This window comes from Nannospalax galili, unplaced genomic scaffold (genome assembly GCF_000622305.1).
Source record: "Nannospalax galili isolate Female #2095 unplaced genomic scaffold, S.galili_v1.0 scaffold380, whole genome shotgun sequence".
Classification (NCBI taxonomy): domain Eukaryota; kingdom Metazoa; phylum Chordata; class Mammalia; order Rodentia; family Spalacidae; genus Nannospalax; species Nannospalax galili.
The window spans coordinates 659754-686754 of NW_008348568.1; the positions used below are offsets into that span (position 1 = coordinate 659754).

At 46.3% G+C, this 27001-nt stretch overlaps 1 protein-coding gene across 18 annotated transcripts in view; it reads right to left on the minus strand.

Moving 5' to 3' along the window:
* The window catches only part of Mtss1 (MTSS I-BAR domain containing 1), a 157618-nt gene that overhangs the window by 47959 nt on the left and 82658 nt on the right, over window positions 1–27001 (minus strand). Inside the window, exon 1 of one of the 18 annotated variants that reach the window (XM_029569566.1) lies at window positions 3528–3586. The exons of the other annotated variants lie outside the window; for them this stretch is intronic. Within the exon in view, the coding sequence (XP_029425426.1) occupies window positions 3528–3531 (4 nt within the window). The 5' untranslated portion in view covers window positions 3532–3586. Of the gene's footprint in view, window positions 1–3527; window positions 3587–27001 lie in introns of those variants that run through there. 18 annotated transcript variants of the gene reach the window in all.

Genomic DNA, 27001 nt, shown 5'->3' on the forward strand with positions numbered 1-27001 from the left:
TTGGACATAAAAAATAAAAATAATAAATAAAATATTTTTAGCCCAGGGGAGAAGCTGAAGAGATGGCTCAGCAGTTAAGAGCACTGACTGTACTTGCAAAAGACTGAAGTTGGATTCCCAGCACAAATCCGTAGCTCCAGTTCCAGGAACCTGACACCCGCTTCTGATCTTCCCGAGCATTGCACGACATGGGTGCACCTATCTGCACGCAAGCAATACACTCATAAACATTAAAAAATAGTAGTTGGGCTGGAGAGATGGCTCAGCAGTTAAGAGCACTGACTGCTCTTGCAGAGGACCCGGGTTCGATTCCCAGCACCCACATGGCGGCTATGAACTGTCCTAAACTCCAGTTCCACGGGAATCTGAAGCCCTCTTCTGACCTCCGCAGCCTTGCACGACACGGGTGCACTCACATAAATGTAGGCAATACACTCATACACATAAAAAATAATAAAAATAAAAAATATTTTAAGAAATAACAATAGTTTTAAAAATGCAGGGCTGGAGAGATGGTTCAACAGTTAATAGCACATACTGCTCTTGCAAAGGACCCAAATTTGGTTCCCAATACCCAGAAGGGGTGGCTCACAACCGCCTATAATTCCAGCTTCAGGAATATGACACCTCTGGCCACTGTGGGCACCTGCACTCATGTGCACAAACTCACACACATACATATAATTTAAATAAAAATCTTTTAAAAGTGGAATTTGTTCAGTGAGTAAGATCTTACAAAGTTTAAGGCGGCCCCATAGAGGTTAGAAAAATACAATCTTCAGGCCCTAAAACTGCCTCCCAACCCTGCCTCATTTCCTTGAAAACGAGACACACTTGGAGCACTGGTTAAACTAGATTCCTCAGAGCTAGTGAAACATGATAAAAAGCTCTCAGTAGGCAGCCACACTGTTCTCCCTGTTCCTGTCTCCTTCCCTCCCCTCATCTCCCCCTTACAAACCTGTTCTCCTAACAGGATGCAAGTAAGGAAAACAACTATCAATGAATGATTTAAACCTGACTGTTGCTCAGCCACCAATTATACTGGCAGGAAGCTGTCAAAAGTACTGGGATTGGGGGTGGGGCAGAGAGAATGACCTGGTGTCCTGAATGTAAGCACACCAGCCAGGGTAACACAAGGACTTCTGCTACTCCATCAAGGTCATGGCCCAAACCCAAAGGGCCAGTTGGGTCTGATTTATGGCCACCGTGTGGTATATGGAGAGGCTGCCAACAGCTGTTCTGTTGGGGGACTCTGCTGCTTCTTGCCTCTTCCCTGGGGAATAATTCGGTCATAATTTTCAACTTGTAAGGTCTAGACAAGAACCCACTTGCTCCAGGGTTTTGTTTGTTAAATTACACACAGACAAAAGCAGGGACGGCAAATTGGTTTCATGTCTTAGGCTAACTATGATCAGGTGGTAATGGATGACTAGAGACTTGGATGGAGGGTTCTATGGCTGATCTGGGCTTGATGGAACACAGAGGCCTGGGCAGCTGGCAGTATCTGTCACAAAGGCAGGAGCAGTACATATTGGTTCCCCTGGGCTTGCAACCCTGGCCTTAAAGTAGCAGAAGAGTATTAAAGACACAGCTCCTCAGACTTCAATGTACATAGAGATTGCCAGTGGGTTTTGCTGAAACACAGATCCTCAGTAGCCAGGCCTGGTGAGGGCCTGTGATTCAGTACTCCTAACCAGCTCCCCCATGATAGCAACTTGCCACTAGACCACCAGCCACACTGTGATGGGCAGGGGGCAGAGTATTTCATCGGTTGATATATTTTACCAATTCTGGGGCACCAGAGATTCTCCAGATGAGTTCGGGTAGACCAGATATGCCAGATTCAGAGGAGAGACACAAAATGTGACTGATCCCTAGGTTGTGTCCTCATAGGACATAAGGTTGGCTGCTGGGATGGGCTCCTGCCTTGGCGCTCCCATTTTCACTTTAGAGTCTATGGTAGTTTGAATAAGAATATCCCCCATAGGCTCCAAGTATTTGAACACTTGGTCCCCATTTGGTGGCACCGTTTGGGGGGTGGGTCAAGGAACCTTTAGGAGGTATGGCCATGCTGGAGGAAACTTCAGGGCGGGCTTTGAGAGTAGATAACCATGTCCCATTTCCAATTTGTCTCTCTGCTTCCTGTGTGTACTTGAAGATGTGCAAGCCCAGAGCTTGCTGCTCCAGCTGCCTCCTGCCATGCCGCCCCCACCACGATGGGCTCTTAGCCCTCTGGAACCTGAAGCCCAAATTCTTCTATAGGTTGCCTTGGTCATAGTGTTTATCACAACAACCACAAAGTAACTAATACAGTGTTCCATTCCAGATCAAACTACCCCTCCTAGAAGCAGACATCCTCTTACCAATAAGTCAAATCACAACTCTGGTCTAGAGAAAACAAACTTGGGGAACCAGCCTAATGGCAAAGAGGTCCGATGGAAGATGATTATGTATAGAAAAGGTTCCTTGGTGCCCAGGGGCCTCTCCTCTCATACCTGGGGTGTACTGGTGACCGTTAGGAGTGAAGCAGAGACTGAACTTTTGTCTTATGCTTATCAGAGAGAGAATTAGCCATGGTTCAAGTAAGTAAGGTGGAAGGATGGAGGAAGGGAGGGGTATTGGTCACTTTTCTTGTTGCTGTGATCAAACAAAAACAACTGAAGGGAGAAGGGTTTATTTTGGTTCATAGCTCCTCGTGGTGAGGAAGTCATGGCGGAAGCTTGAGGTAGCTTGGCACATTGCATCCAGTCAGGAAGCAGAAAGCATGAAGGCTGACACTCAGCTCACTTTCTTCTTATTCTGCCAGGTAGTTAGGGTGAGTCTCGCCTCAATTATCCTAACCTAGAAAATCCCTCATAGACATGCCCAGAGATTTGTCTCCAAGGTGATTCTAGATCTTGTCAAGTTGACAATATAAACCATTACAGGAAGAAAGGAGGACCCTAGGGGACCGGGATGGTTGCTGGCTCTCTTCTCCTTTGCCCTGAACATGTGTGCACTGTCACATTTATCCTGTTGTCCTGGGCTTCCTGCTCAATGGGCCCATGCCCTCTACCAGAAGCTGATGTCCTGTGGAGAGCAAATACCATCAAGTCATCCTTAAATTCTAAGTGTTGCCGGGCATGGTGGCGCACGCCTATAGTCCCAGCACTTGGGAGGCAGAGGCAAGTGGATCTCTGTTGAGTTCAAGGCCATCCTGGTCTACACAGTGAGTTCCAGGACAGCTGGGGCTACAGGGAGACCCTGCTTCAAAAAGACCAAAAAAAAAAAAAAAAAAAAAAAAAAAATTTATGTGTGTGTGTGTGTGTGTGTGTGTTTGTGTGTGTGTGTGTGTGTGTGTAGCAAGATGTATGGTCTGGAATAAAGTTTCAATAAAAATTTGCAAATTAAGGGGAAATGGAAGTTTAAAAAAAAAAAGGGAACAATATCCTACATGAGAAAACAGATGTGTCCAGCATTTTGGCAGCTGAAGTAAATGTGACCTACTCAGAGAACAATGAGAGGCTCCTTACACCAGTTAGACTCACCCATGGGTCCCTTCTGTCTTGTAGTAGGAAGACCAAGGGGACAGATTTCAAGTCCTCAAAGGCTGTGAGCTCCCAAGGACTGCCTCTGAAATTCAAGGTCATCAAAAAAGAGAACATCTAACAGCTAATGTAATGATAGCTATTACAGAGAGCAATGCTTGTCAAATAAAATTCAATATTTACACACCTACTAAGTGCCAGGTATTAACAGCAGGAATTATACCATTAGGTGCTTCCCCTAAAAGAACATGCACAAAAGAAAAGAAAAATGAGAGCAAAACAAAGAACTGGGTCTTTTTGAGACAGGAAGCTGACACAGACTTCAAAGTCCCCCCAAAGGATAGAATTGGGGCCATTAAAGTGCTTCCTATAATCAAAACATTTTTTTGAGAAGATAATTACCAACAATCTATGGAAGAAGTGTCAGGTCCCCTTCTATGCTATTAGAAAAAAAGCCTTCTTGGGAGCAGACCTGTTGCCATGACAACGATCAGCTCAGCAGAGGATAAAGAAGGACAAGGGACCTACCAAATAGCATTCTCAACAGAGAGCCTGAGATTTCTTAAAGCTACTTTGTAAAGAACCTTCAGCATCTAGTTTGGAAAAGCTAAAAGCAGGGTGAAACTGCTTTAGCATGACACAAGAATTTCTTCTTCAGCACCCTGGGCAGGTGAAACACCATTAGCTGGGGCTCACTCGTTTCCAGGCTTGGTGGCGGAGGACAAAAGGGAGTGGGTTCTTATCTGAAGACTCTCTCAAGCAGAAGGGTTAACCTCTCCAAGTAGAAGGGTTATGCTATGACAAGGCTACCATGCATGAGCTTACAAAACCAAAGAAAACAGAAATAGGGAGGTTAGGGAAATGACTCAGCAAGAAATGTGCTTGCTATGTAAGCAAGAAAACCTGAGTTCAAATCCCCACCACCCACATTAAAAGTGAGGCACGGCAGTGAACACCTGTAACCCCAGCACTGAGGCAGGGTAGGTGGATCCCCAGGGCTCGCTGGCCAACCAGTCCAGCCAAAATGGAAAGTTCAGTTAAAGACTCTGTTTTAAACATAAGATGGAGAGCTATAGAGAAAGATCTCCAACATCAACCCCTGGCCATGTACATGCACATGTGAGTGCACTGCACATACATGTGTACACACACACATAAAACCATAAACCAAGTGGAAGGTCTAGTCTCCAGGTCTGAGATATAACACTGGCTTCTAATTCCAGCTATACATGCCACCAGGAACCTCACAATTGTCAGATACTCTAAATAAAAATAGCACCAAGGCAGTTGGTGGAATTCCACAAACCAAACAGAAGGTTGCATGCGGAAACAACATAATTGTGTCCCTCTTGTCCACATGTGACACAGCATACATACACGTCCACACATGGCCACAGGAACCTGGTAGCCCAGAGCTCATGGTGCGGCAGTCCTCTGCAAAGCCCCACTATAGCCGGCATTTCCAGAGCCCTATCCATCAATTCTCCTCTGAGACAAGTGCATGGGGAGTCTTAGCTAATTCACAGAGACCAAGCCTGGGAGAGAGGGAGAGGGGGAGCTGTGGGTCTGCTAGAAGTGGAATTTGCATCACAAAACAGGCTAAAGCCCTCCACACCCTGCCCTGGTGCACAGCTACTGGCAAACAGCACAGCCAGCTGACCCAAACACACTCTCTGGGTGTTCACTGACACTTCCTCATCCAGGTGACCTACCATGATGGCAGGTGTCTGGGACAGGGAAAACGGGGTGGTAAGGCATGGAGAAGGCCTCAGCAACAAGGTCAGACATCCTTAAGGCTTCAACTGTAGCCCCCGCCTTCTTTCTTAAAGTTGAAATGTCTACTGCATGCATATGCCATACAATGTCACCCATCCTTGCCCAGGGGCTGTCTGGCTTGCTTCTGCCTCTTGGTCATTTGGTCACACCCCTCATTCTTGGGGTTCCCTGTTTGCCTGGAGTGATACCTCTGATGCTCTGTCTGACCTTGTTGCTGAGGTCCTATAGTGTCATGGGTATAAAGACAGAGAAAAGGAACACAGACAGAGAGGAGCAGGATCTTGGACTCCCTGACATTCTTCTACAATGTCCCTTTCTATGTCTGTAGGGATTTCTGCAGCTACACCTTAGAACCTCCACTGATAGGATCGGGGACAGAATTAAGCCCTTCTCAATTCACTCCTAGAGCAAGGATGCACTTAGTCGTTGAAAAGAAAATTTTGATTGCTTTGTCATTTCAAATTCTGAAATTCTTTATAAGAATAGGGATTGACTAGCAACAATCGGATTAACTAGCAGAAATCCAGACATAAGGACCAGCCTTTGAACTGACCTCTGGCCCAGCACAAATCCTAATGGTTCTCAATTAGGATTAGGTTAGCAAGCAGCAAAGAAACAGCTGGGAAGGCTCTCTGGTTAAAGTGTGGGCAGGGCGGCTGTCTGTGCCACATAGAAGCAGGATGGACTCAGAGCGTGCTGAAGCTCTTCCCACAGTCATTCCCAGAATACCAGGGCCAAGAAAATGATCTTCAGGCAGCTGGTGGCCAGAGAAGGAAGCCAAGAGCTGTTGCCAAAGGGTTGGGTCCCTGCCTTGCTCCTCCATCCAACGGATCAAGTCCCCACCAAGGAGCCAGTGTTATCAGGGGTTTCCCATTCAAGTCCCTGGCAAATTAATAATCATTAACTCCTTAAATTCATTTACCTCAATTATCCTGGCCAGTCAATTACGAATGACCTAAAATCCAGTTCTTCTTTCCTTTTTTTTTTTTTGAAAGAGGGCCTCACCACTTAGAAGAGCCACCGTGCCTCTGCCTCCCAAGTACGTGTGGGGATTAAAAGCATGCAGGCATGTACCACCAAACCCAGCCCAATTCTTTCATTATTTTTTTTCCATGTATGAGTGTTTTGCCTGAATGTATATAATTGCACCCATATTGTGCAATGCCCGAGGAGGTCAGAAGAGGGCGTCGGATCTCCTAGAACTGGAGTGACAGAAAGTTGTCAGCACTATGTGGGTGCTGAGAATTGAACCTGGGTCCTCTGTGAGAGCAGCCAGTACTCTTAACCCCTAAGCCATCTCTCCAGCCCCAGTTCTTTCATTTCTTATGGGAGACCAATGGCAGCTAGGAATGTTCTGGAAAAGTCATCTGGTATTTCAGAAGGGATCTTACCTAAACCAGAAATCTTCAAAAGAGTAGTGCTTTAAACATGCTGATTTGAGGCATTTCAGAGACAAGGGAGGGCAGAGGCTCTGCACAACCTGTGGTTCCCCAAAGTTTACACACACACACACACACACACACACACACCCTACCTGACTAGGCCTCTAATTATCAGAGCAGGTTGGAAGTTCCAAGACCTCAAAGGTCTGAGATGGTCCATGTGGCAAAGCTTACCACTGTGTTCTCCCCATTCCCCTTTGTAGCTGGCTTCTGCCAGACAATCTGGATACTCTAGCTCAATGTGTGTGACAACCAAGCAGGGCACACATGCTCTCCTTCAGAGGGAAGACAACAAGGCACAGAGACGGCAGTGCAGTTCTTCATGCAGGCCCTGCATGGTTCTCAGTCTTGCGTAAAGTATTCTGTCAAAGTATCCCTTCTGCACAAACCTGAATTCTGCCTAAAACAGCATTCTCCTCGGTCTCACACTGCTCTAGTCACACAGCTAGTATGAGAGGAGGTGGGCTTTCCATAGGGTCCATGGGCCAGACGTCCTGCTGGCTAACTTAAGACAGTAAGGCAGAGGAGACTGAGGAGGACTAGCTACCACCCTCTAAAGCCCCACTTTTTTTACAAGTGAAGAATAGAAAAGTGCCCCGAACACACTCCCTTTCCACATCACTTCTGGCCTTCATTTATTCACAGTGAACACTGGCCATACTTACTGCTCCAGTTATCACAAGACCAACTTCCAATGATGGTTTACAAGGGGCAGGGTTTCTATGCCAGTGTTTTCATCATATATAATTGACATAACTTAGGCATGGGCTGCTGGGAGACGTGGTAAGGCCACTGCTACGGAAGCCACCCTTGCTTTTCCTGCACTGTGACTGGGCTGAAGGATGACAAAGAGGACCAGGAATCCAAGGCCATTTCTTCCCATCTAAAATGATGCCAAGTCTGGGGTTCCCTGCATGTGCCTTGCCCATGTGGGCAGCTCTCTGTTAACAAAGCTGCCTGCTTGTGCACAGTTCAACAAATATAAGAGGAGGCTTTCCAAACACGAGGAAGAGACAGGAGAGGACAAACAGGGAGAGCATCTGTTAACAAACATGCTGATGTATGGTTCTAGGAACAGAGGGGAACAGATCCACACCAGTCAGCCTTAATGATGTTCCCACACCCTCAGTGTCACTCTACAATGACAGAACAGAGGCATTTTCAGGTTTGAAGATGAACTGCTTTGCTGCCAATGATTTGGACAGGTGTCTACTAAGTTTGTTCTTCTCGTTTTCTTGTATGTGCTTAACAGGGATAATTAATATTCATGTAGGATGGATTTCACCCCAAATTCACAGAGCTGGCATCTAGTAAAGTTAACAGACAATGAGGCAGAGCTGTGAATGTTCTTTTAAACTGGCACCTGAGTCTTCACAGGAAACAATCCTCGAAAACTGCCAACACACACTCCAGGTGACAGCACCCTGTCAGTTCCCTAAATGCTCCATTTCCCTCTTGTTTGTCTCTCGGCTTCTGGATGCATGGCCTCTCCACTGTGAGGCCATCACCCTCCTTCCTGACTTGCAAGCCCCTCCAAGGCCTTGTGGGGTGCCACCCAGAGTGGGCAGCATCAAGAAGCCCTGCCTGAGAATGGCCTTGCTCTGTCTGAGTCAGACCCTGGTGCTCCACGCCACCCAAAAGCTGCTCCAACTGCCTATTTCTCATCTCTTCTGCCAGGACTAAGCTTCATTCTTTGTACAGTGCCTGGCACAGAGCAGCACTCAGAAAATATTTGCTGAGTGATGGGAAAAGGGAAGAAACAAATCACTAGGAAGGATGGGGGGAGGATCCCCAAGACCAACAGGAATGGCACAAATTTATACAAAATAGAGTTGGTTTGTCTTTTCAGACATTGTTTAATGGCTTTGGAAATAACTGGCTGGCTGGAGGTTGGGAGCACAAACTCTTAACTTCCAGAGGGCCCTAGGTCACATGACCTCCCAGCCACATCATGCAGGAAATGTGTGTCAGGTGCCAGAACAAGTCATACACACTGACACTCTGTCATCTTGGCAGTCACTTCTCCCTCAAGGGCCATAAGCTTCAGGGCCTGTTTTCCAGCCAGAGGACAGCAGCGAACCATTACAGCAGCATTCTTTCTTTCCACTGCTCCAATGATTTCCCCATTCCTCACCTCCAACAGATGCAAAGACACTTAGGGATGATGGTCTCCTACCCAAAGGCAGGTCCTGTTGCCCTTGGTAGATGCAAGATAGTGGATCTTCAAGTAGAGGAATTTTGTTCTTTTCTAGAAAATCTGAGGTACTTGAGGAGGGCACTGGACTGACTGTTTCTCCCACAGGTGCTAAGAAAGGTCATGGTATGCAGGGGACACTCAAAAGGCTTCAAGCCTAGCCTCTGATTGACACAAATCCCACAGGGATTTTTGCGACAGGCCTGCACACCTACAGGCCATGATCCTGTCCTTCTGAAACAAAGATACAGAGGAATGAAGGTGGGAGTCACCTGAAAAGCTAAGGGACTCAATCACATGCTTCTGAGAAGCTGAGCAGAGCCCCCACTGCACCTGAGGACAGATGGGACAGCTGAGAGGGTGGCTCTGCTGCAAACAGCTACATCAGACGAGACCCAGGAGAGAAAAATCCAGAATTTAAAAACACTTCCTGGCTCTTCCTGTATGAAAAACCAAAGTTAAAAGCAGAATACACAAGGCTCTGAAGTCCAAAAGTAAATAAATGAAATCAAAATATTGGAATTTCAATGCCCCCCTAGGTTTTGATAGAGAAAGGAAACTGTATCCGGAAGGGTGGGGTAGGTGACCAGTTTCCCCCAGGATCCAAGGCAATTGTTAGGTTCAGAGGTCCCCCTCACTGCGTTCCAGCCCTTCCCAGTACCCTCTAGGGAATGAAGCCTCTGGAAGATCAGGCGGGAGAAAGGACTTCTCCCCATCACCTGGAACTCTTCCAACCGGCAAGGCTTCTTCTATTAGCAGGACCGTTCCAAGCATCCCTTTCTTCCCAGATCCCATCATCTCACAAAGGAAGGGAAACAATGAGGCCATCCCAGGGTCCCTGACCTCTAAAAGTTTAACCAGTAACTTAAGTGCTAGATAAAAAACAAAGCAGGTGATCAGTTTTCACCATGAGTCACAACATCCTCTCAGTGAAATAATTCAATAAATATTTAATGCCTGGGGACTGTTTGAGGAACATGGGTGACAACCCAGTTGGCCCTGGCCACCGCCTCAAAAGCAAGGTGGAAGAGGTCCCCCACCTGCCAAAGAAAAAGAGCAGCTTTTACCCCGAACTCAAGCCTGGCAGGAATGGGGTTGACTGAGGTCTTGCCCTCTGAGACTATTCTGGTCACGTTTCCCAGAGAAATCCTGACATCTCCAGAGGGGTCAGAAAGATTTTCAAGTACATTTGGACAGTAGACTTCAGGTCTGGGCTCTCAGGGGACATGTTACTAGGGGCTGGCTCTCCTCTCAGCTAAAATGACCCTCCCCAAGTGATAAGGACACTGTGGTACATGTGTGTGCGCACACAGCTATAGGAGATGTTGGATATGTTCTTTTGCTTGACTATACTAAAAAGCAAAGCTTTCTAGTGTACACTTTAGAGATAAATGTGTGTCTATATATGTCTATATGTAATTATTATTTAGTTTGTTTGTTGTGTTTTAGTGGTGGTGATAGTTTTTGTTGGGGGGGGGTGTTTGTTTTGTTGAGACAGGGTCTCACACTGTAGCCAGTGCTGGTCTTGAACTTGTTGAAATCCTCCTGACTCAACTTTTCAAGTACTGGGGTTTCAGGAAAGAACTACCATGTCCAGCTCTCTTTGAGTAGTTAAACAAATAAAACGACAACCTTCCTCAGCTTGCATCAAGAAAATTTAGAGGGGACTCAGCAGTTAAGAGCACTGGATGTTCTTGCAGAGGACCCAGGTTTGGTTCCCAGCATCTACATGGTGGCTAACAACCATCCATAACTCCAGTTCCAAGGGATCTGATGCCCTCTTCTGACCTCCATGGGCACTGCATAACATGGGTGCACTTACATGAAGGCAGTACACTCATACACATAAAATAAAAATAAAAAATAGTTTAAAAAAATTTTTTAAAAGGAGGCCTATGGCAAGGTCAGAGGACAGAGGACCCCTCTGCACAGGGATAACGGCCCTCAAGCTCCTGGCCTTTATCAGTCCTTCCAGGAGGCTTAAATGAAGCACTCAAGTGATATCTAAACCCCAAAATTAGATTATTCAGAACCCTCTGAAGGACTGTGATAATAAAAGGCTCCCCACACTCCTTGATGTGACTGTTTCAAAATATGGCCTCTCTGTTGTAAATGCTTAACTCCAACTTTATTTGTTGTCATGGGAACTCCCACAAATGTTTATCTTCTTACAAAAACCCCATGTAATGAAACAGCATGTGTTCATATTCATGTGCACATATTAAACCTGCCTGGCTCTTCCCCAGCCTCTTCCCATTAATGGATTGATCACCTTTGTGAGAAGCCACGTGGAAAGACTCAAGTGATTGAAAAATGCCACCTTTCCTATCTAGCAAACATAAATAAATTGGGACTTCCAAAATAGTTTTGTGCCCTTACTTTCCCCCTTAAAACATCACCTGCTTTCTGGACATTTGCTGAATTAATAATTCAAGAGATGAAATTTGTAGAATAAGCCATTCATGTCAAGCATTTGGCTTTAAAAAAAAAAAAAACTATCAACTAATATTCAAAACACATGGCCATCTTGCATCTCTGGTCAGCTCATCAAAGGGATCAACCATTGTTTCCTGTGGGTGGATTTAAATGAGCTGGCTAAGCCAACTGAAAACTAAGGTTTATTTGCAAGTGCCATTTATTCGTGCACATATTCAATAAAGCTTGTTACTGTCACCATGCAGGACCTGGTTAAGACAAAAGGAAAAGGCAGACCCTGCTCTCATCATCCAGACCACTGAATGGGATGAGGGAGAGGCATGGTGCACACTATTCATCTCTCACTATGAAAGAGTTTTAAACCAAATGCAGTGTTCAGAAGGCACAAAAATGTGATGTTTTTAGTCAGGGCAGGCAGGGACTTTCCAGAAGAGTCTCAGCCCAGGTTGTGAAAGAAAGGTGGGGGAAGTGTGGATCATATAATCAGACTGCAGGTGACTAGACTAGACGGGGTCTGGACCTGGGAGATGTGACAGAGCTAAAGAATAGGAAGGGTGGCACAGGAAAGCCCCTGGGAGCAGCATCTTGGGCAAGGTGGATGCTGGGGAGGTTAAGAAAATCAGGCTAACGGCCCAAGGTAAATCTGCTCCTTAAGCCCACGTAGCCTCTACCTGGGAGCCCCACAAACAGAAATCGAGGGGAGGCAGTTTGGTTTGGCTGCACCTTAGGTGTTACGGGGACAGCCAAATATTCCTGAACTGTGCCAGCCACATGGACAGCAATGACATAAATGTTCAGATGAACGGGAAGCGATTAGGAAAGCTCTGCAAACAAAAGCCTGAAGCTGACTCGAAGAGGTGGGTTTGCCCAGAGCAGGAGGTGTGGGCTGGAAATGAATCCAGCCTCTCCACGATGCTGTTTGTCATCTCTGCATTTGAATGGCAGAAGTCGGGCAAATACTTGAAAATTTCCTGATATTCATTACAGCTACTTCACAGATAAATGTTCTATATGCAATGTGTGTATTTTCCCAGTGACAGATAGGAACTCTGGCCGCTGTGATGACACAAAACGTGGCCCCCCAGACTATCAGGGGCTGGGTGCCTGAATTTCTGATTTTAAAATGCCAATCTATCCTTTTCAGGGAAATAGTTTTCTTGGCAGGACACTGGGGCTGGGGACCACAAAGGAAACAGAGGAGAGAGAAGCTGTCATCCTCTCACTAGTTACATGACACTAGCAAAGGACACTACCTCTTTCTGAGCCTCTTTGGGCTTGTGTCAAAGTGGAATTCTCAACCTCTTTTGTATACTTTAACGAGCACCTGAGCTAGAATCACAGGTGCATACGTGCCTATTGCACAGGTGCAATGCAAAGTCATCCACAGAGCAAAGGCTACAAAGCAGATAGCAGAATCCTTCTCACCTAGTCTTTGAACTTATTCAAATAATTTGCTCTTGAAGGCAGAAACTGTAGTCAGACCAGAGCTGCCAGATACAGACTTCTAGTTCTCTAACACAGGCAGTGGTGAAGTCCAACTGTACCATCACCTAGCGTGCTGACTCTCCTGACTCCTACATCCCAACGGTATAGTTTAAGCTCTGAGAGAAACGGGCAGCTAAGGCAGCCCTGCACAAAACCTGCAGTTTTGATGATGGCTATGAAAGGGGCTGGCGCTCCAGCCACAAGTAAGGTTGCACTGCAACTACTTTCACAAAGTTCCTTTATTTCTTCATGAACTGATTGCCCAGGTGCAGCTGCAAAGCAGGAGGGCTATACATTCACCTTCAGAATCACACCCTCACACACAGCCGCATTTCCACTGGGAAATCCAGACATCAAGATTAGCCTCCGCGCAACATCCTCCTGCCTTCTGTTGGGGGGACTCTTTCTCTAGGGAGACAAACAAACTTTAGCCCATCCTTACAAAACACTACCAAAGAACCAAAGTAGGAATCCACTAAAATCCAATTAAGGAATGAGTCTGTTGGGCTTCTTACAGAGTGTGGGTGAGAACTTTCTTACAGGAGTGTAGGTGATTCCAAAGCAGCCACACCATCAAAAAGTCTCATCCTAGCCTCACATGACATCCCCATAGCTACACAGAACCTCCCTAACCCCTCCTGTTAACCTTCCACACACTGTATACTCCAGCACCTCCAGAGACCATGAGGCCACGTGTGTCAAGAGTGGACGTGTGTCAAGGGTGGAATCAGATACGGTTGACTGGGGTGGGGGTGCAAGAAGGAACAGCTAGAATTTCAGGTGAGAGGTCAGTGGACCTTCCTCAATGCCCTCCCATGAGGGAAGGTCAACAGTCAACAGACCTGATCTCAAGGGTCTTTTATAGGTGGTCAGGTGATAATGGCTGTTAGACCTAGAGGAGAGAGTTCCACCACACTTCCTACTTCATCCTCAGGGCTCTAGGGTCAACCAAGTTTCTGTAATCTATGACTTTGGCTTAAGTGTGCTGAGCATCTATGACAGGCAGCAGGAAAACTTCAGAGTCTGAAGGAAACAGCAAAGGACAGATGTAATGGAGAAAGCGAAAGCGTCAGGGTCACGTCATTTTACCAAAAGCCTATGTTGAAAACGTGCTGATAAAGAGAATGAACAAAAAGACAAGGTAAAAGCTAGACTCCCAGCAGATGCCAAGAGCTGCATCAGGAAACTACAGGTGCGGAAGTCTTTATTTTAACATTTATTTATTGGGCCTGCATGTGGAGGTCAGAGGATAACTTGTAGGAGTCGGTTCTCTCCTTCCACCATGTGGGTTCGTAGGATCAAACTCAGGTCATCAAGCTTGGCCAAAAGCATCTTTACCCACTGAGCCCTCTCAACAGCCCTCACGTGTGGGGTATCTTTCAAGTTGAGAATTATTTCTCACTACACGGCCATTCTAAGGCCTCACTAGTTCTCTTCAGAATGCTGTACAGGCACAGCATCAGAGAGCGCTGATACCTTCTGCTGGGATGTTGAGCTAAATGAATGATCCAACAGTCAAGGTGGCCCCAGTCAAAAGCACCTTGAGAAACAAGAGGTATGGAAATAATCATCTCAGGCAGAGCAGCAGGTGGCAAAGGAGTGGAGATCTAGCAAGGCTCCCTCAAAAGGTCTCCTGCTGGGAAGCATTCAACCTGCCTGTGGTCGAGGGGATGGCAGAGGACGGATGAGGATCCATCCCAGGCATGCATGACTCCGTAGTGACTCTGGGCTGGAGAGTTCATCCCCCAGGTGTCACCCTAGTCTCTGAAGAGGCAGTCAGGAGGGCAAAGCTGACGGATCACATCTCCATGGTGATAGCCCTAGGCAGAGGCATGCTGACCCAGTGCAAAGCAAAGTCTCCCAAGACGACTCCAGGGCACTGTGACTCCTGAGCCAGCAATTTATTCTTAGGTCTGAACAGCCTGAACACGTGGGATAAAGGTGTGTCACACAATACTGCATCATTCCTGGGGTCCCTCACATTCTACCATCTACTGAGAAGCAGCCACGTGGCCCACCCTAAGGTGCAACGGACCCCCCCCTTCTCCCAGGGGCCTCCAGAGGCTGCCTCCAGTGCTCAAAAGAGAAAGTGAGGCAACCTTATTTTCCTCTGTGACACAGCATACCTGGCTCTGACTCAGGTGTCTCCATGAGTAAGTGCTGTGGAAAGACTTGGAACCATAGTAGCTTCTTTTGTTGTAAAACTTTTTTAATTTTATTTATTTTTGTTATTTTATGTGTTTTCGTGTATTGCCTGCATGTAGGTAAGTGCACCCATGTCATGCAATGTCCTCGATCAAAAGAAGCTGTTGGATCCCCTGGGACTAGAGTTACGGACAGTTGTTAGCTGCCACATGTAGGTAAGTGCACCCATGTCATGCAATGTCCTCGATCAAAAGCTGTTGGATCCCCTGGGACTAGAGTTACGGACAGTTGTTAGCTGCCATGTGGGTGCTAGGATTCGAACCTGGGTCTTCTGCAAAAACAGTCAGTGTTCTTAACCGTTGAGCCATCTCTCCAGTCCCATAGTAGCTCCTTTAAAATGGCTCATTGTATCATTTACGTGGCACTTAAGGACAGTGTTGGCCATTTGGGAGATCAGGGTCAGAATGTTACAGTACCAAACACACTGCCTGCCTTAGGTACTTTGTCACCAAAGCAAGGTTACAGAAGAATGGATTGGGGTCAGGCCTCCACTCAGGACTGTCAGATTCTAGGTCCTCCATAACACAGAGCCACAGCCAAGGAGGAAGAGGTGACATGCGCCGGGGGGAAGCCGATGAGGACACTAGGAAGAAGTCACTGAAGGACAAGAGGAATGGGAAACCAGTAGCTCCATGGAGTTGGAGGTCTTAGGACTATTGAGTGGGGTGAGTCAGGGCGGGAAATATAGGTTATAGAGGAAAGGCCTTAGGTAAAAGTGTGAGGCATGTGAAATTCCACAGGCCACAGGGAGCCCAAGAAAGAAACACAGGGGAGCCACGTGAACCCCACACTAGAGAAAAAGCAGCAAGGTCACTGTTTCCTGCAAGAATTTCCTCCAGAGAGACAGTAGATTGGGGGGAGGTGTTAAATAGGTCACCCAAGGGAGCAGAGGATGGAAACAGGGAGGGAGGGGTTGCCTCTCATCCAAAGCTGGGCAACCCCTGAGTTCCAGGATGTCCACCACCCCCTTGACTCCCTGACTTCTCAGTTCCAATCACAGTCCCCAGGACACAGCACTAATTATCTCTTTCAATTAAACCACAGCCACAGGATGCCAAATCCAATGGCACAATCCAGCAGGAGGCTTCCCAGTCCCAGCTGGCATTTATGACCTTATTAAGAGGGAGGTTTGGCTCTTGCTCCCCATGGCTCACCTGTAGAATCTAGAGCTGCAACCTCTGCTCAGCGCCCCCCCATCCCCATCCCCACCCCCAGAGGCCCCCATGGAAGGTGCTCTGGAAAAGGACAGGATTGACAGCAGAGCCTGTAGTGTGTTCACCTTCAAGCGCTGTCCTGAATGAGGGGCTCTGGGGGTGCCAAAGTCAGCAGCATCGTGCATAACAACAATTACCCAACACCTGCAGTGCAGTCATTTCATCAGCTAAGCAACAGCGGCCACTAACCGAGTGCATGTAATGAGCCACACCCTACGAGAAGCGCTGTGTGTCATCTCCTCTAATCCTCACAGCAACCCTATGCAGCCATTCCCACTACCCACTTCTTGTTTTAAAAGATGGGAAAGGAGAGGCTAAGAGAAATCTGTGGTAGATGGGGAGACAGTGGATTCAAATCCAGGAGGTATTGGCACTTTCCTCATTACGCCACAACTCACTCTGAAAGTAACAGACACTTGTTTTTATAGAATCCTAAATTATCTACAGGTTGCAGCAGTTGCAACCTCCCTCAACAGTGGTTTCAGTTACCAAGGCAAATAGTGGCCCCAAAGCATTACTATAGGGCAGAGATAGAGGGAGGAAGAAGAGGGGTGGGGAGGGAGGGATGAGAAGTTACAGAACTTTTATTACAGCATGCCGTGATAATTGTTCTATTTTATTGTTAGTTGTTAAGCTCTTACTGTGCCTAATTTACAAATTAAACTTTATCATAGGTTATGTCTGTCTAGGAAAAATAGTTCCTTTCTTTTCTGTGGCTTTAATAGGTCTTGGGCAGGGGTGGGGATGGGGGGGGGCTACTGCTTTATTCACTAAGAGGGTCATGGGGCAATGGGGGAGAGGAGCTAACAACGTGAGCTCACATATACAGTCCTGTGGTGGTGGTTTGGTCAATGAGAGACCATACTTATGACATCTTCTCCTACAATGTTATCACCTCATACACCATCTTAGTTTGTATAAGTATACTCCACACAATGACAGCCCAACACAACACTTTTCTCTTGAGTGTATCCTCACCTTGAAGCAAGGCCCAGGCTGCAGCACTGTACATATGTTCGTTCTTTCAACAACCTTGTGAGTAGGTACCAGTATGATGTATTATCCCTTTTACATATGAAGAAATGATTCAAGATTAAGTCACTTAAAGTCACACAGTTATGAAATTATAGAGCTGAGTACTGAGGTTTATGTGTACCTGATGCTGCAACCCAGGATTTGACCACTGACTAGAACTGTATTTTGTATATGCCTCTGACCTCCACCAGATCCTTTGTTGCTGAAGCAGCCAAGTGTCCCTATGTAAGTGCCTACCAAGCTTGCGGGGGAGTACTGTTTCACCCAACACAGTGGGCCACAGCTCTGTAGTTACCTGTCTGCATGGTGGGGTTTCCCCACAGGCACCATACAGCAAGGCCTCTCCTTACATCCTGAAGGAATAAGGGGTCTTCCCAAAGTAAATCACCTTAATGACTAATGATCATCATTTTAATTATAGTATTTAAAAAAAAAACATTATGCACATTATGCCTTCCTACCCAGGGGCTGATGATTCACCCTTTAGACAAGGGAGTCACGGAGGAAAGATGTGGGAAGGCCAAGCTACGTGCACCAGCACCTGCTTTCACAGTTCTGCCTGAGACTTCCTTAAGTGCATCATATGTTCCCTGGATAAGAGTCCTCTCAAAATTGCTCCAAACGTCTCACAGGCATTGATGAACGTCTCGGAAATGACCAAGAAGAGAAGCTTTCCTCCACTTCCCCAAAGAGGATACCCTCAGAAGTAACCTGTGGATGCTACAGACTCCAATCTAATCCACCTATGCAGCTAAGCTAAGTGAGGGCCATCTTTTCTCTTGATAAGCCATCTGTCAGCAAAGTTACCAACTGATAAAGTCACCTAGAAGCCTGGGCTACGCCTGTGACTCTTAGCCAAACCACATGGTGGCAAAATTGATGTGTGGTTGGAGCAGAAACGGGGGAAGAATTGGAATTCCTGCAGGAGCCAGAAGGACAGGGAGGGAAGAGAGGATGAGAGAGGCTACTGGTGTTTCTTCATTGCTCTAAGAAAGTTCCACATTTATTCTCTTTTCACAGAGGCTCTATAGAAGAAGATGATGTGGATAACTGATCTCTTTGCTTTGGGAACCTGGAGACAAAGAGTCAGAGAAAGTACATATCAGATGGTGTAGACACCTGCAGCTCAGGGGAACTCGGGGTCCAGCAGCAAGACATGGAGCCCCTCCCCAATCTATGCATTGTAGCCTGAGTTTTAGTAAGACCCAGGCCACTCATAGCCACCTTGAAGCTTAGGTGGTGCTGAACCAAAGACACAGGCTTTGCAGTCAGAAAACCCTGGGCCCAGGCCCAGCAAGGACACAGAGTACTTGCTCTGTGATCCAGGTGGCCAGTAGCCCAACCTGCACAGTTCCCGTTCACTGAGTATGGAAGGTAAATAAGGCAATGTGCAGAAAGCACCCAGTACAAAATCTGATAGGACAGGACAGAGTGGCTGACTTGGCCATCACCACTCAAACTGCCAAATCCCACCTCTCATTTCTGTCATAATCCTGGAAGCCTTTGGCTGTTGTGCTTGTTCTAGAACCAGCATGGTGTGTTGTAATGCTCTCCTGCATATCAGCATGTTCCTAAACCAAGCAGGACCACTGAAAAAGCTACTACCATGCTCAGAGCCAAAGGTACTCTTGTGTAAGGGAAAGGAAAATGATGATTAAGGGTAGAACATAAATATTTCATCAGCCAAGGCTCCAAGGTCTCACCCTCAGTCCTAAAATACTCGTGGCGCGCGTGCACACACACGTACCTTCATGTGCACATGGCACTGAGGTCAAATGCAAAGAATGAGCTGCTGTGGGAAGCAGGAAGACAGAGACAGTCTAGGCCTGCTGGACTTGGATTCTAGGCAGGCTATAGTTCAGTGTCCCTGAGGACAGCTCAGATAGACCAAAGGTTACTCCCTTGACCCAAGAGTTTCCCCAGTGAGTGACACAAATGTCCTTGATTTCCAGAGCCAGCAAACACAACAACTTGCTTTTATAACAAGTGGACCTGTAAGAGTATGTACCTACCTGCACATGCAGAGACCCCAATACTTACACATAGGTCTGATCCGGCTTGCTGGCATGCCATTATCTTTCTAATGACTTTGAGGCTCTCCCACATTTACAGGCTTGGGTAATGGCCTCCCTGTACATCAGCCAACTTGAGGTGCCCTGCACCTCATTCCACAGTTGAGCATCTCTATCAAGATGGCTTGATTCTACTTTACTTCCAGCCACCAGTCAGATTCTTTTCATGAAAGCCCTCAGCTGGCCAGCTCCTATCTTCCCACAACTCAAACCATTTTCAGCATGGCTCCTCGGCCAACCTCTCACAGGGGTCCTACCCTACCATGCCCTCGGGTAGCTGTCTATTGATCACAGAATGCAAGTCACAACCCTCCAAAAGCCGGGGCTGCAAACCTATGGCTCCCTCTACAGCCCAGACCCAAGGACAGAGCTTCAGCTGTAGCCACTGGGACATCAGGGGTGAGGCCTGGGCTGTGCTGTTGGTTCTGGTTGTCTGGTTTGCTTTCAATGAAAAACAATCAGAACTGATGGAAAAAGTTAGGAGATGGTCTCCTGCTTTAACTGACACATACACAACTACAAACAAGTCTTTTACTAAAATAGAAGAGTGATTCTTCTACAAACTGGTGACCTCTTCTACCAAGTGGTTGCATGCAACTTGGGCATTGATACCTCAATAGTCCTGTTGATGAGCAAAAGCTTTTGAGAATATAGGTACTTCTCCCATTTGCTCCACGGAGCACAGAAGGAAAACATTCAAAGAAGCTCTACTGTTGCTGACCTGTCAGTTACTACATCATCAGGCCCTTAAGGTGGCTGTGTCTAGGCTGAACATTTTCTCCACAATTCTCTAATCAATACAGTAGAACAATTATTGACATAGCATTTACATTGTAGTGGTTAAGTATATTAGTGATCTTGAAATGATTTTACATCTACATGAGGGTATGCACTGGTTATAAGTAAATACAATACCATTTTATACAAAGGACTTGAGCATTCATGGATTTTGTTTCCTTGCGCTAACAATCCCTCTCACCCCCCAGACAGTAAGGGATGAGGGATGACTGTATTTAAGAACAGCATTCAAAGCTGAGCGTGGTGGCACATGCCTTTAGTCCCAGCACTTGAAAGGCAGAGGCAGGTGGATCTTTGTGAGCTCGAGGCCAGCCTGGCCTACATAGCGAGTTCCAGGCCAGCTGGGGCTACAGGGAGACCCTGTCTCAAAAAGACAAAAAGAATAGCATTCAAGTTGGAGATATGGCTCAGCTAGTATAGTGGTTTCCTAGCATATATTAGCCCTGGGTTTGAGCTCTAGCACCTCATAATCCAGAAATGAAGCCAGGTATGGTGGTACATGTCTATAATTTCAGCACTTGGGAGGTGGATACAAGAGGACCAGAAGCTAGAGGACCTTATCTCAAAAAAAGAAAAAGAAAAAAGGAAAAGAAAAAAAGAATAGCAATCAGACTTAACTTTTTAAGTAACTCAAGAAAAGTACTTCCCCTGCTTCACTATAGATCCTCCTTATGATCTTACTGGCCTTGCCACCCACCTTGGCCCAGGATTGGCTTTGATTTCTATTTCTAGAAAGGAAAATTCAGTTCACTCCAGGGGTAAAAACCTGCCACAATAAATGCTTTCTAAAATAGTGCTTGTTCCATCTGTAAGTATGATATAGAGACTTGACTTTGTTCAAACTAAGAGATACAGAAAGCTCCAACTCTCCCCGTGTTCCTTCATGCGCCTCTTCTTTGTCCTCACAAATCACACTGCACATTTATAGAAACGATGAGACCTTCATCTGTCCCCCCAGACACAGAAGGGTTCTGACAGCTGGTCCAATTTTTATGATTACAGCAACGAACCTTGAAACATTTTTATCTAAATCTTTTTCCCTCCTGTTGCTTTTGAAAAATAACAAAACAAACAAAAATACAGTAAATAAGCAGTGAGGCCCTTGGAATTAAGGATAGAAGCACATCATCCCTGGAGTCCTACCAAGACTTGCTGATTCTGAATTTGACAAAAACTCAAGCAATTCCAATGCACACTGGCATCTAAGACGCGTTGTTCAATGCTTTAACTTAAAAAGAAAGGACATGATTTGAAAAGATCCCTAGGGATCTTTTTGAGTTGGGCAAAGCACGGCGCCTCTGACTCTTCTTCCTCACGTCATCTCTAAGAGGCAGAAGCACATGGTGCTTGGGTTTCTGTAGGAACTAATGCTGAATGCCTAATTCAAAGCCTGGAGCACCAACAGTGTGCACACTTTGATTTATTTACCCTCCAAATGCCACTTCCTTCCTTTCCCTTTCTTCCCAAGTAAATCTCACTCTGTGGTTAAAAAGATAAAAGGAGACCACGGAACAACACAAAAAAGAAAAGGAAGACACAGACAAATACGGGGACAAGAGTTGAGCACTTTGGAAAATATACTTTAACAGTGAGCAGTGTTCTACACAGAGCCTGCTGGCATGACCCACCTTTTAGGTGGCACCTTCAACTTTTGGTCACAGAGCTGGAGGTATGGTCATATGCATTTTACAATGAGACATCTTTGCTACCAAACTTGGCTAAAAATTTACACACAGATCGAAAAAATTATAATGCTTAAGGTATCCCAGCTATATGGCTCAATACTTCTGCTACTATAAGCCCCTTGCCTAGGGCAATGAAAAAGCCTTTCAGGTTATCTCCCATGAGCCATGCCAAGTGGCTGGAAGCCAAGGCAGGTAGCTGTCTCTTTATTCTCCACAGTGCTGTGAGAGCTAGTGGGGAGAAAGTGCTCCATAGCGGCTCTGGCCTGAGTGCCTGGGTTGCCACTGTCTCCAATGCAAGTGCTCTAATTCTACATGGAATCACCTACTTTAGGACTCCCTGACTTCTAATTTCATTAGGCTGCTTTTATCATTTCATCATGCTTTCTATCTGGTTGCTAAACAAGGCAATGAGAAAGGACACCTCTATCAGGAGTCTCACCTGAGCCAAATGAAGTGCCCAGTGACAGACACCAAGCACCGGGATGAGCCCCAGGATGGTCTTGAACACTTAGCTGACTAACATTAAAAGATGCAAAGGCAGGAAAGAAGTACCAGCACTAGAAAGGACAACTTACCACCCAGCTCAAGCTCCCAGCCCAAGTCCCACACAGGTTCCTGTGGCCAGGAACCCAATGCCAATAGGTCTTTCTCTTTACATAATCTACATACTAGGAAGATGGAACAACTGTGATTACTTGAGGGAGCTTATCACCAAAAAGTTTTCCAAACTACAGAGAACATGACACAATCTTTTTTGACAGCTGTGACAAATGAAGCTTTATTTGCCTGCAAGCCTAGCTGTCCCTTAGCTGTGGTCACTGGGGCCTCGGGATCTTGCTGAGGAAATGCAGCCGGGGCTCACTTAGCAAGGCTGGCCTCGAACTTGCTATGTAGCCAAGGATGATCTTGAATTCCTAATCCTCCTGCTTCTACAGATTAAAGTTCCTTTGCTAACTTGAGAAAGCACCCAAGGGCTCACTGTTGTTAGCCAAAGTGTCCTTGGCAAATGGTTGTTTCATGTTTTGTCACAAAGAATCCTTTCCCTCACCATGACCTTCTTACACAATGACCCTAGATCCTAGAGGAACCAGACAGAGGTCAGCACTTGCCATGGGTGGAAGCCAACTGACTGACTGGGTGACACCACTTTCAAGGCTTGTCATTTAAAATGCAAAAGTGTAAAATGCGAAAGTCGAACTAAACGAGGGTTTTTCTTGGGCAGTCAAAGGCATGATGGAGGGAAGAATTAATTAACTTTCAACCTTCTGCAGTTCGCTTATACCTTCCATGTTCATGATTCATGAATCAAGAGCCACCACCCAGGGAGCCAGAACATGAGGAAATCTGGTCTTGCCTAGGGAGAAGGAAGCAGCGGGCTGGGGCCAGCTGTGTTTGAGTCTTTTCCAAAAAGTGACTGTCTTCTGCAAAACAGAGGCCAGGCCAAGTCAGGTTCAACTTTCACTGAACTTATGTGCTAATTCCATTCAGAGAAAAGGAGTGGGGAGATGGTGTAGTAACGAGACAGAGACAGGAGAGAGAGAGCGAGAGAGCGAGAGAGCGAGAGAGCGAGAGAGCGAGAGAGCGAGAGAGAGAGAGAGAGAGAGAGAGAGACTTGAAGTTTAGGAAGATGGCTTGGCCTTAAAGAACAAGCACACGCACATCCTGTGTGAATGTGTACCGTGAAATGGTCCAAATGGGGCCTCTCCCTCCCCATAAGGTTCTGAAATTCCTGGGTGGTGTGAGGCATCAAAGAGTAAGGAACCTGACTAGGATGGCGGTGAGGATGTACCCTGAGAAGGCCCGTCTCCAGCAGTGGAACAAGGAGGTATAGCACAGGCAACCATGCAATTCCATGGTAGCTGGTGGTGGGCTTGGCATCTGATATCAGTAAACCCTTCCAGAAATGCAGGAGGGAGGAGGGGTTGGATCACTCACAGAGCCATGGCCTTGGCCCAGTTGCCAAGCACAATAGGTGGCCAGTCGCCTCTGTTCATACCCTGGAAGGCATGAGATTTATGTCATATTTGAGTCTCGGGTTTTACACCCAAGCCAGTATGTTTCTGTGGGGTCTCTTTATGTATAGGGGTGTGATCTCTTCCCCTCAGCTGAAGTGCTGCTTTTCAAAGGCACATTTGGGCTGAACACAGTTCTCTTTCTTCCATTCTGTGCAGACTATAAACCCAGGTGTCAATGCTGCTATGGGAACACTGAAGTAAATGAGGCTGAACTTGCACCACCCCAGAGAATGTACCTTCTAGAAGTCTTACACTCTTCTAGGTAGGTCTTGAGGTCAGGCCTAGCAGCTATAGGAGGCAGATGGATTCCAGCTGAAAGAAGGGGACTAGAGGAGTGCATCCCACACTCCAGTGTACTGTGAAATGGTCCAAATGGGGTCTTTCCTTTGCCATAAGGTTCTGAAATTCCTGGGTCTTTTGAGAGCAGAAGAGCTCTGCTCTGACTTTGTCAGTGGTATCCTTCGAGTTGGAGAAAGCAGCCTCTAATAACAAATCTATTTAGAATGTAAGTCAATACTCTTTCAACTTTTCATAGAGAAACAAGGCATTTCAAACTTCCTGAGTGCACAAGTTTCTGTTGTGATGTTGCTACCCCAATGTCAAGGGGACATCTCTTCCACCAAGGGGAGGCAAGGGTTAAAAAGATCCACACAGTACCTAGGATCAAACCCATGACGTCAAATATCCCACCTCTGACTCAGTTAAGCTGATAAAGTATCTGAGGAATCCCAAACCATCCAAAAATAAGCTTGGAAGGAGGAAAGTTTTATCTGAAACAGAAAGGAATCTTTCTCCAGCATCCTGTTTCCCAATCTCCCTCTACAGTAGAGAGCTATACCCTCAGGTCTCCAGTCAGGAGACCAGAGGTCCTTGGATGGATGAGCAGACTCCTACTCTCCGCACAGTTCAGGGCCCCTCTGATCCCTGGGGCTCCAAGAGAACAGGAAAGAACCACAGAGCTCATTACCACCATCGGAGCGTGAAGCTAATGGAGTTCCACGAGGCATCCTAGTTAATAACCTGCAGGTCCTTCAGGACCACCTATCACAGTCAATGGCCAGGTCTCAGGAGGGGACCAAGGACCTGGAGGTGGCAAAGAACAGAGAGTAGAGAAGGCAGCTTTTCCTCATCTCTAACCATAATCACTATAACATTACAAAGTAAACAAATGGAGAATGTCATTTTAGAAATGCAGAAACAGTTCCCACGAGGTAAAGAATTTTAATTAACCAGAAAGGCTAATTTGAATTCATCAAAAGGCTGAAACATATAGGCAAGTATTTACTATATGTTTTAGTGACACACACAAAAAGCCCTTCTATTTTTGAATGCATAAAGAGTAAGGACTAGGTTAAAAGGGTGTTAGCAAGCAGACGTCAGAACACCTGCTTTAATGAAGATGCAAAATTCTCACGTGTGTCAAGAGATTCCTGGAAAGTGCTCCAGGAGCAGATGCTGTCAAAGACTCTCCAATAGTATTAATTTGCCTAGATTTCTTTTCTGTGTAGTGTTACGGCTGTTACTCCCTGTCCACATTCTTGGATCCTAAAAGCCTAACTTAAGACTTTTGCTGTTTCTGTTTATTTATTTGTGTGTGTGCATGTGTGTATGTACACGAACTTGAGGGAGACACTTCTATGGTGGATCTCAGGGAGAGAACTACATCACCAGGCTTGGCAGCAAGTGCCTTTAACCACTGTGCCATCTTGCTGGCCCCATTTTTTTTTTAAATTTATTTACTTATTTTTATTTAATATGTATGAGTGTTCGGCCTGCATGTACATAAGTGTACCACATGTGTACAATGCCCACAAAGACCAGAAAAGGACATCAGATACCCTGGAACTGGAGTTATCGATGGTTGTTAGCTGCCAGGTGGGTACTGGGAATCAAACCAGGTCCCCTGCTCTTAACTGCTGAGTCATCTCTCCAGCCCACCTTTTTTTTTTTTTTTCCTGTTTCTTGCCCCCAAAACTAAAACACCTAATAGTGACTAAGCTAAACAGTACAAAGACAGGCGAATATAATGAATCAATGCCATCTGGATGCCATTTATTGGGCACCTAACTACATTACAAGGTGCCTTCTGGGCCAGGGAGACGCCTCAGTCAGTAACGTGCTTACCACACAAGCATGAGGACCTGAGTTTAATCCCAAATGCTCACATTTGAAAAGCTGGGCCTGGTGGTGTGCACTTCCATTACCAGTACTGGGGAGGCAGATCCCTCAGCTGGCCTAGCTGAATCAGTGAGCCGCAGGTCCCGGTGAGACCCTGCCTCACAAAACAAGGAAGAACAACAACACTGAAGATTGAACCCCTGGTCTGCACACGCAAACATGTGCATGTATACTCACATGCACATGCAAACACTCGCACATAACATCTTAATAAGAAAGTGCATTTGTGTAGACTGGTTTACTTGCTGGAGCTGCAGTTCTGGGTAGGAGTTCTTCTACCACTGGACAAAACTGAGTGACACGCTTCCCTTAGGTCTCACAGCTGGGAAGTGGGTTAAGTTGAGACAGGCCCCCAGCTTTCTAGGCTCTGAGCACCGTCTTTTCTTTCCTCCTGCCCACATCACACTAAAGAGCTGAGCTGAGGCTGGGTTCCCTTCAGTTCAACAGAAAACCACCCAGTCTGTGGTGATAGTTGTATGATTATTTTAAATTCAAGCTGAGAAGAATTCAAAAATTATTGACGCAGGGCTGGAGAGATGGCTCAGCAGTTATGAGCACTGGCTGCTCTTGCAGAGGACCCAGGTTTGGTTTCCAGCAACAACATGGCTGCTAACAACCATCTGTAACTCCAGTTCCAGGAGACCTAACTCCCTCTTCTGGCCTCCACAGACACTGCATGCACAGGTGCACTTATGTACGTGCAGGCAAAACATTCATATACACACAATAAAAATAAATGAGTCAGCCAGGTGTGGTGGCACACACCTTTAATCCCAGCATTCGGGAGGCAGAGGCAGGTGGATCTCTGTGAGTTTAAGGTCAGCCTGGTCTACATAGTGAGTTCCAGGACACCTGGGGCTCCAGGGAGACCCTGTCTCAAAAGGACAAAAATTAAATAAATAATAAATAAATAAGTTTAAAAAATCAAAAATTATATAA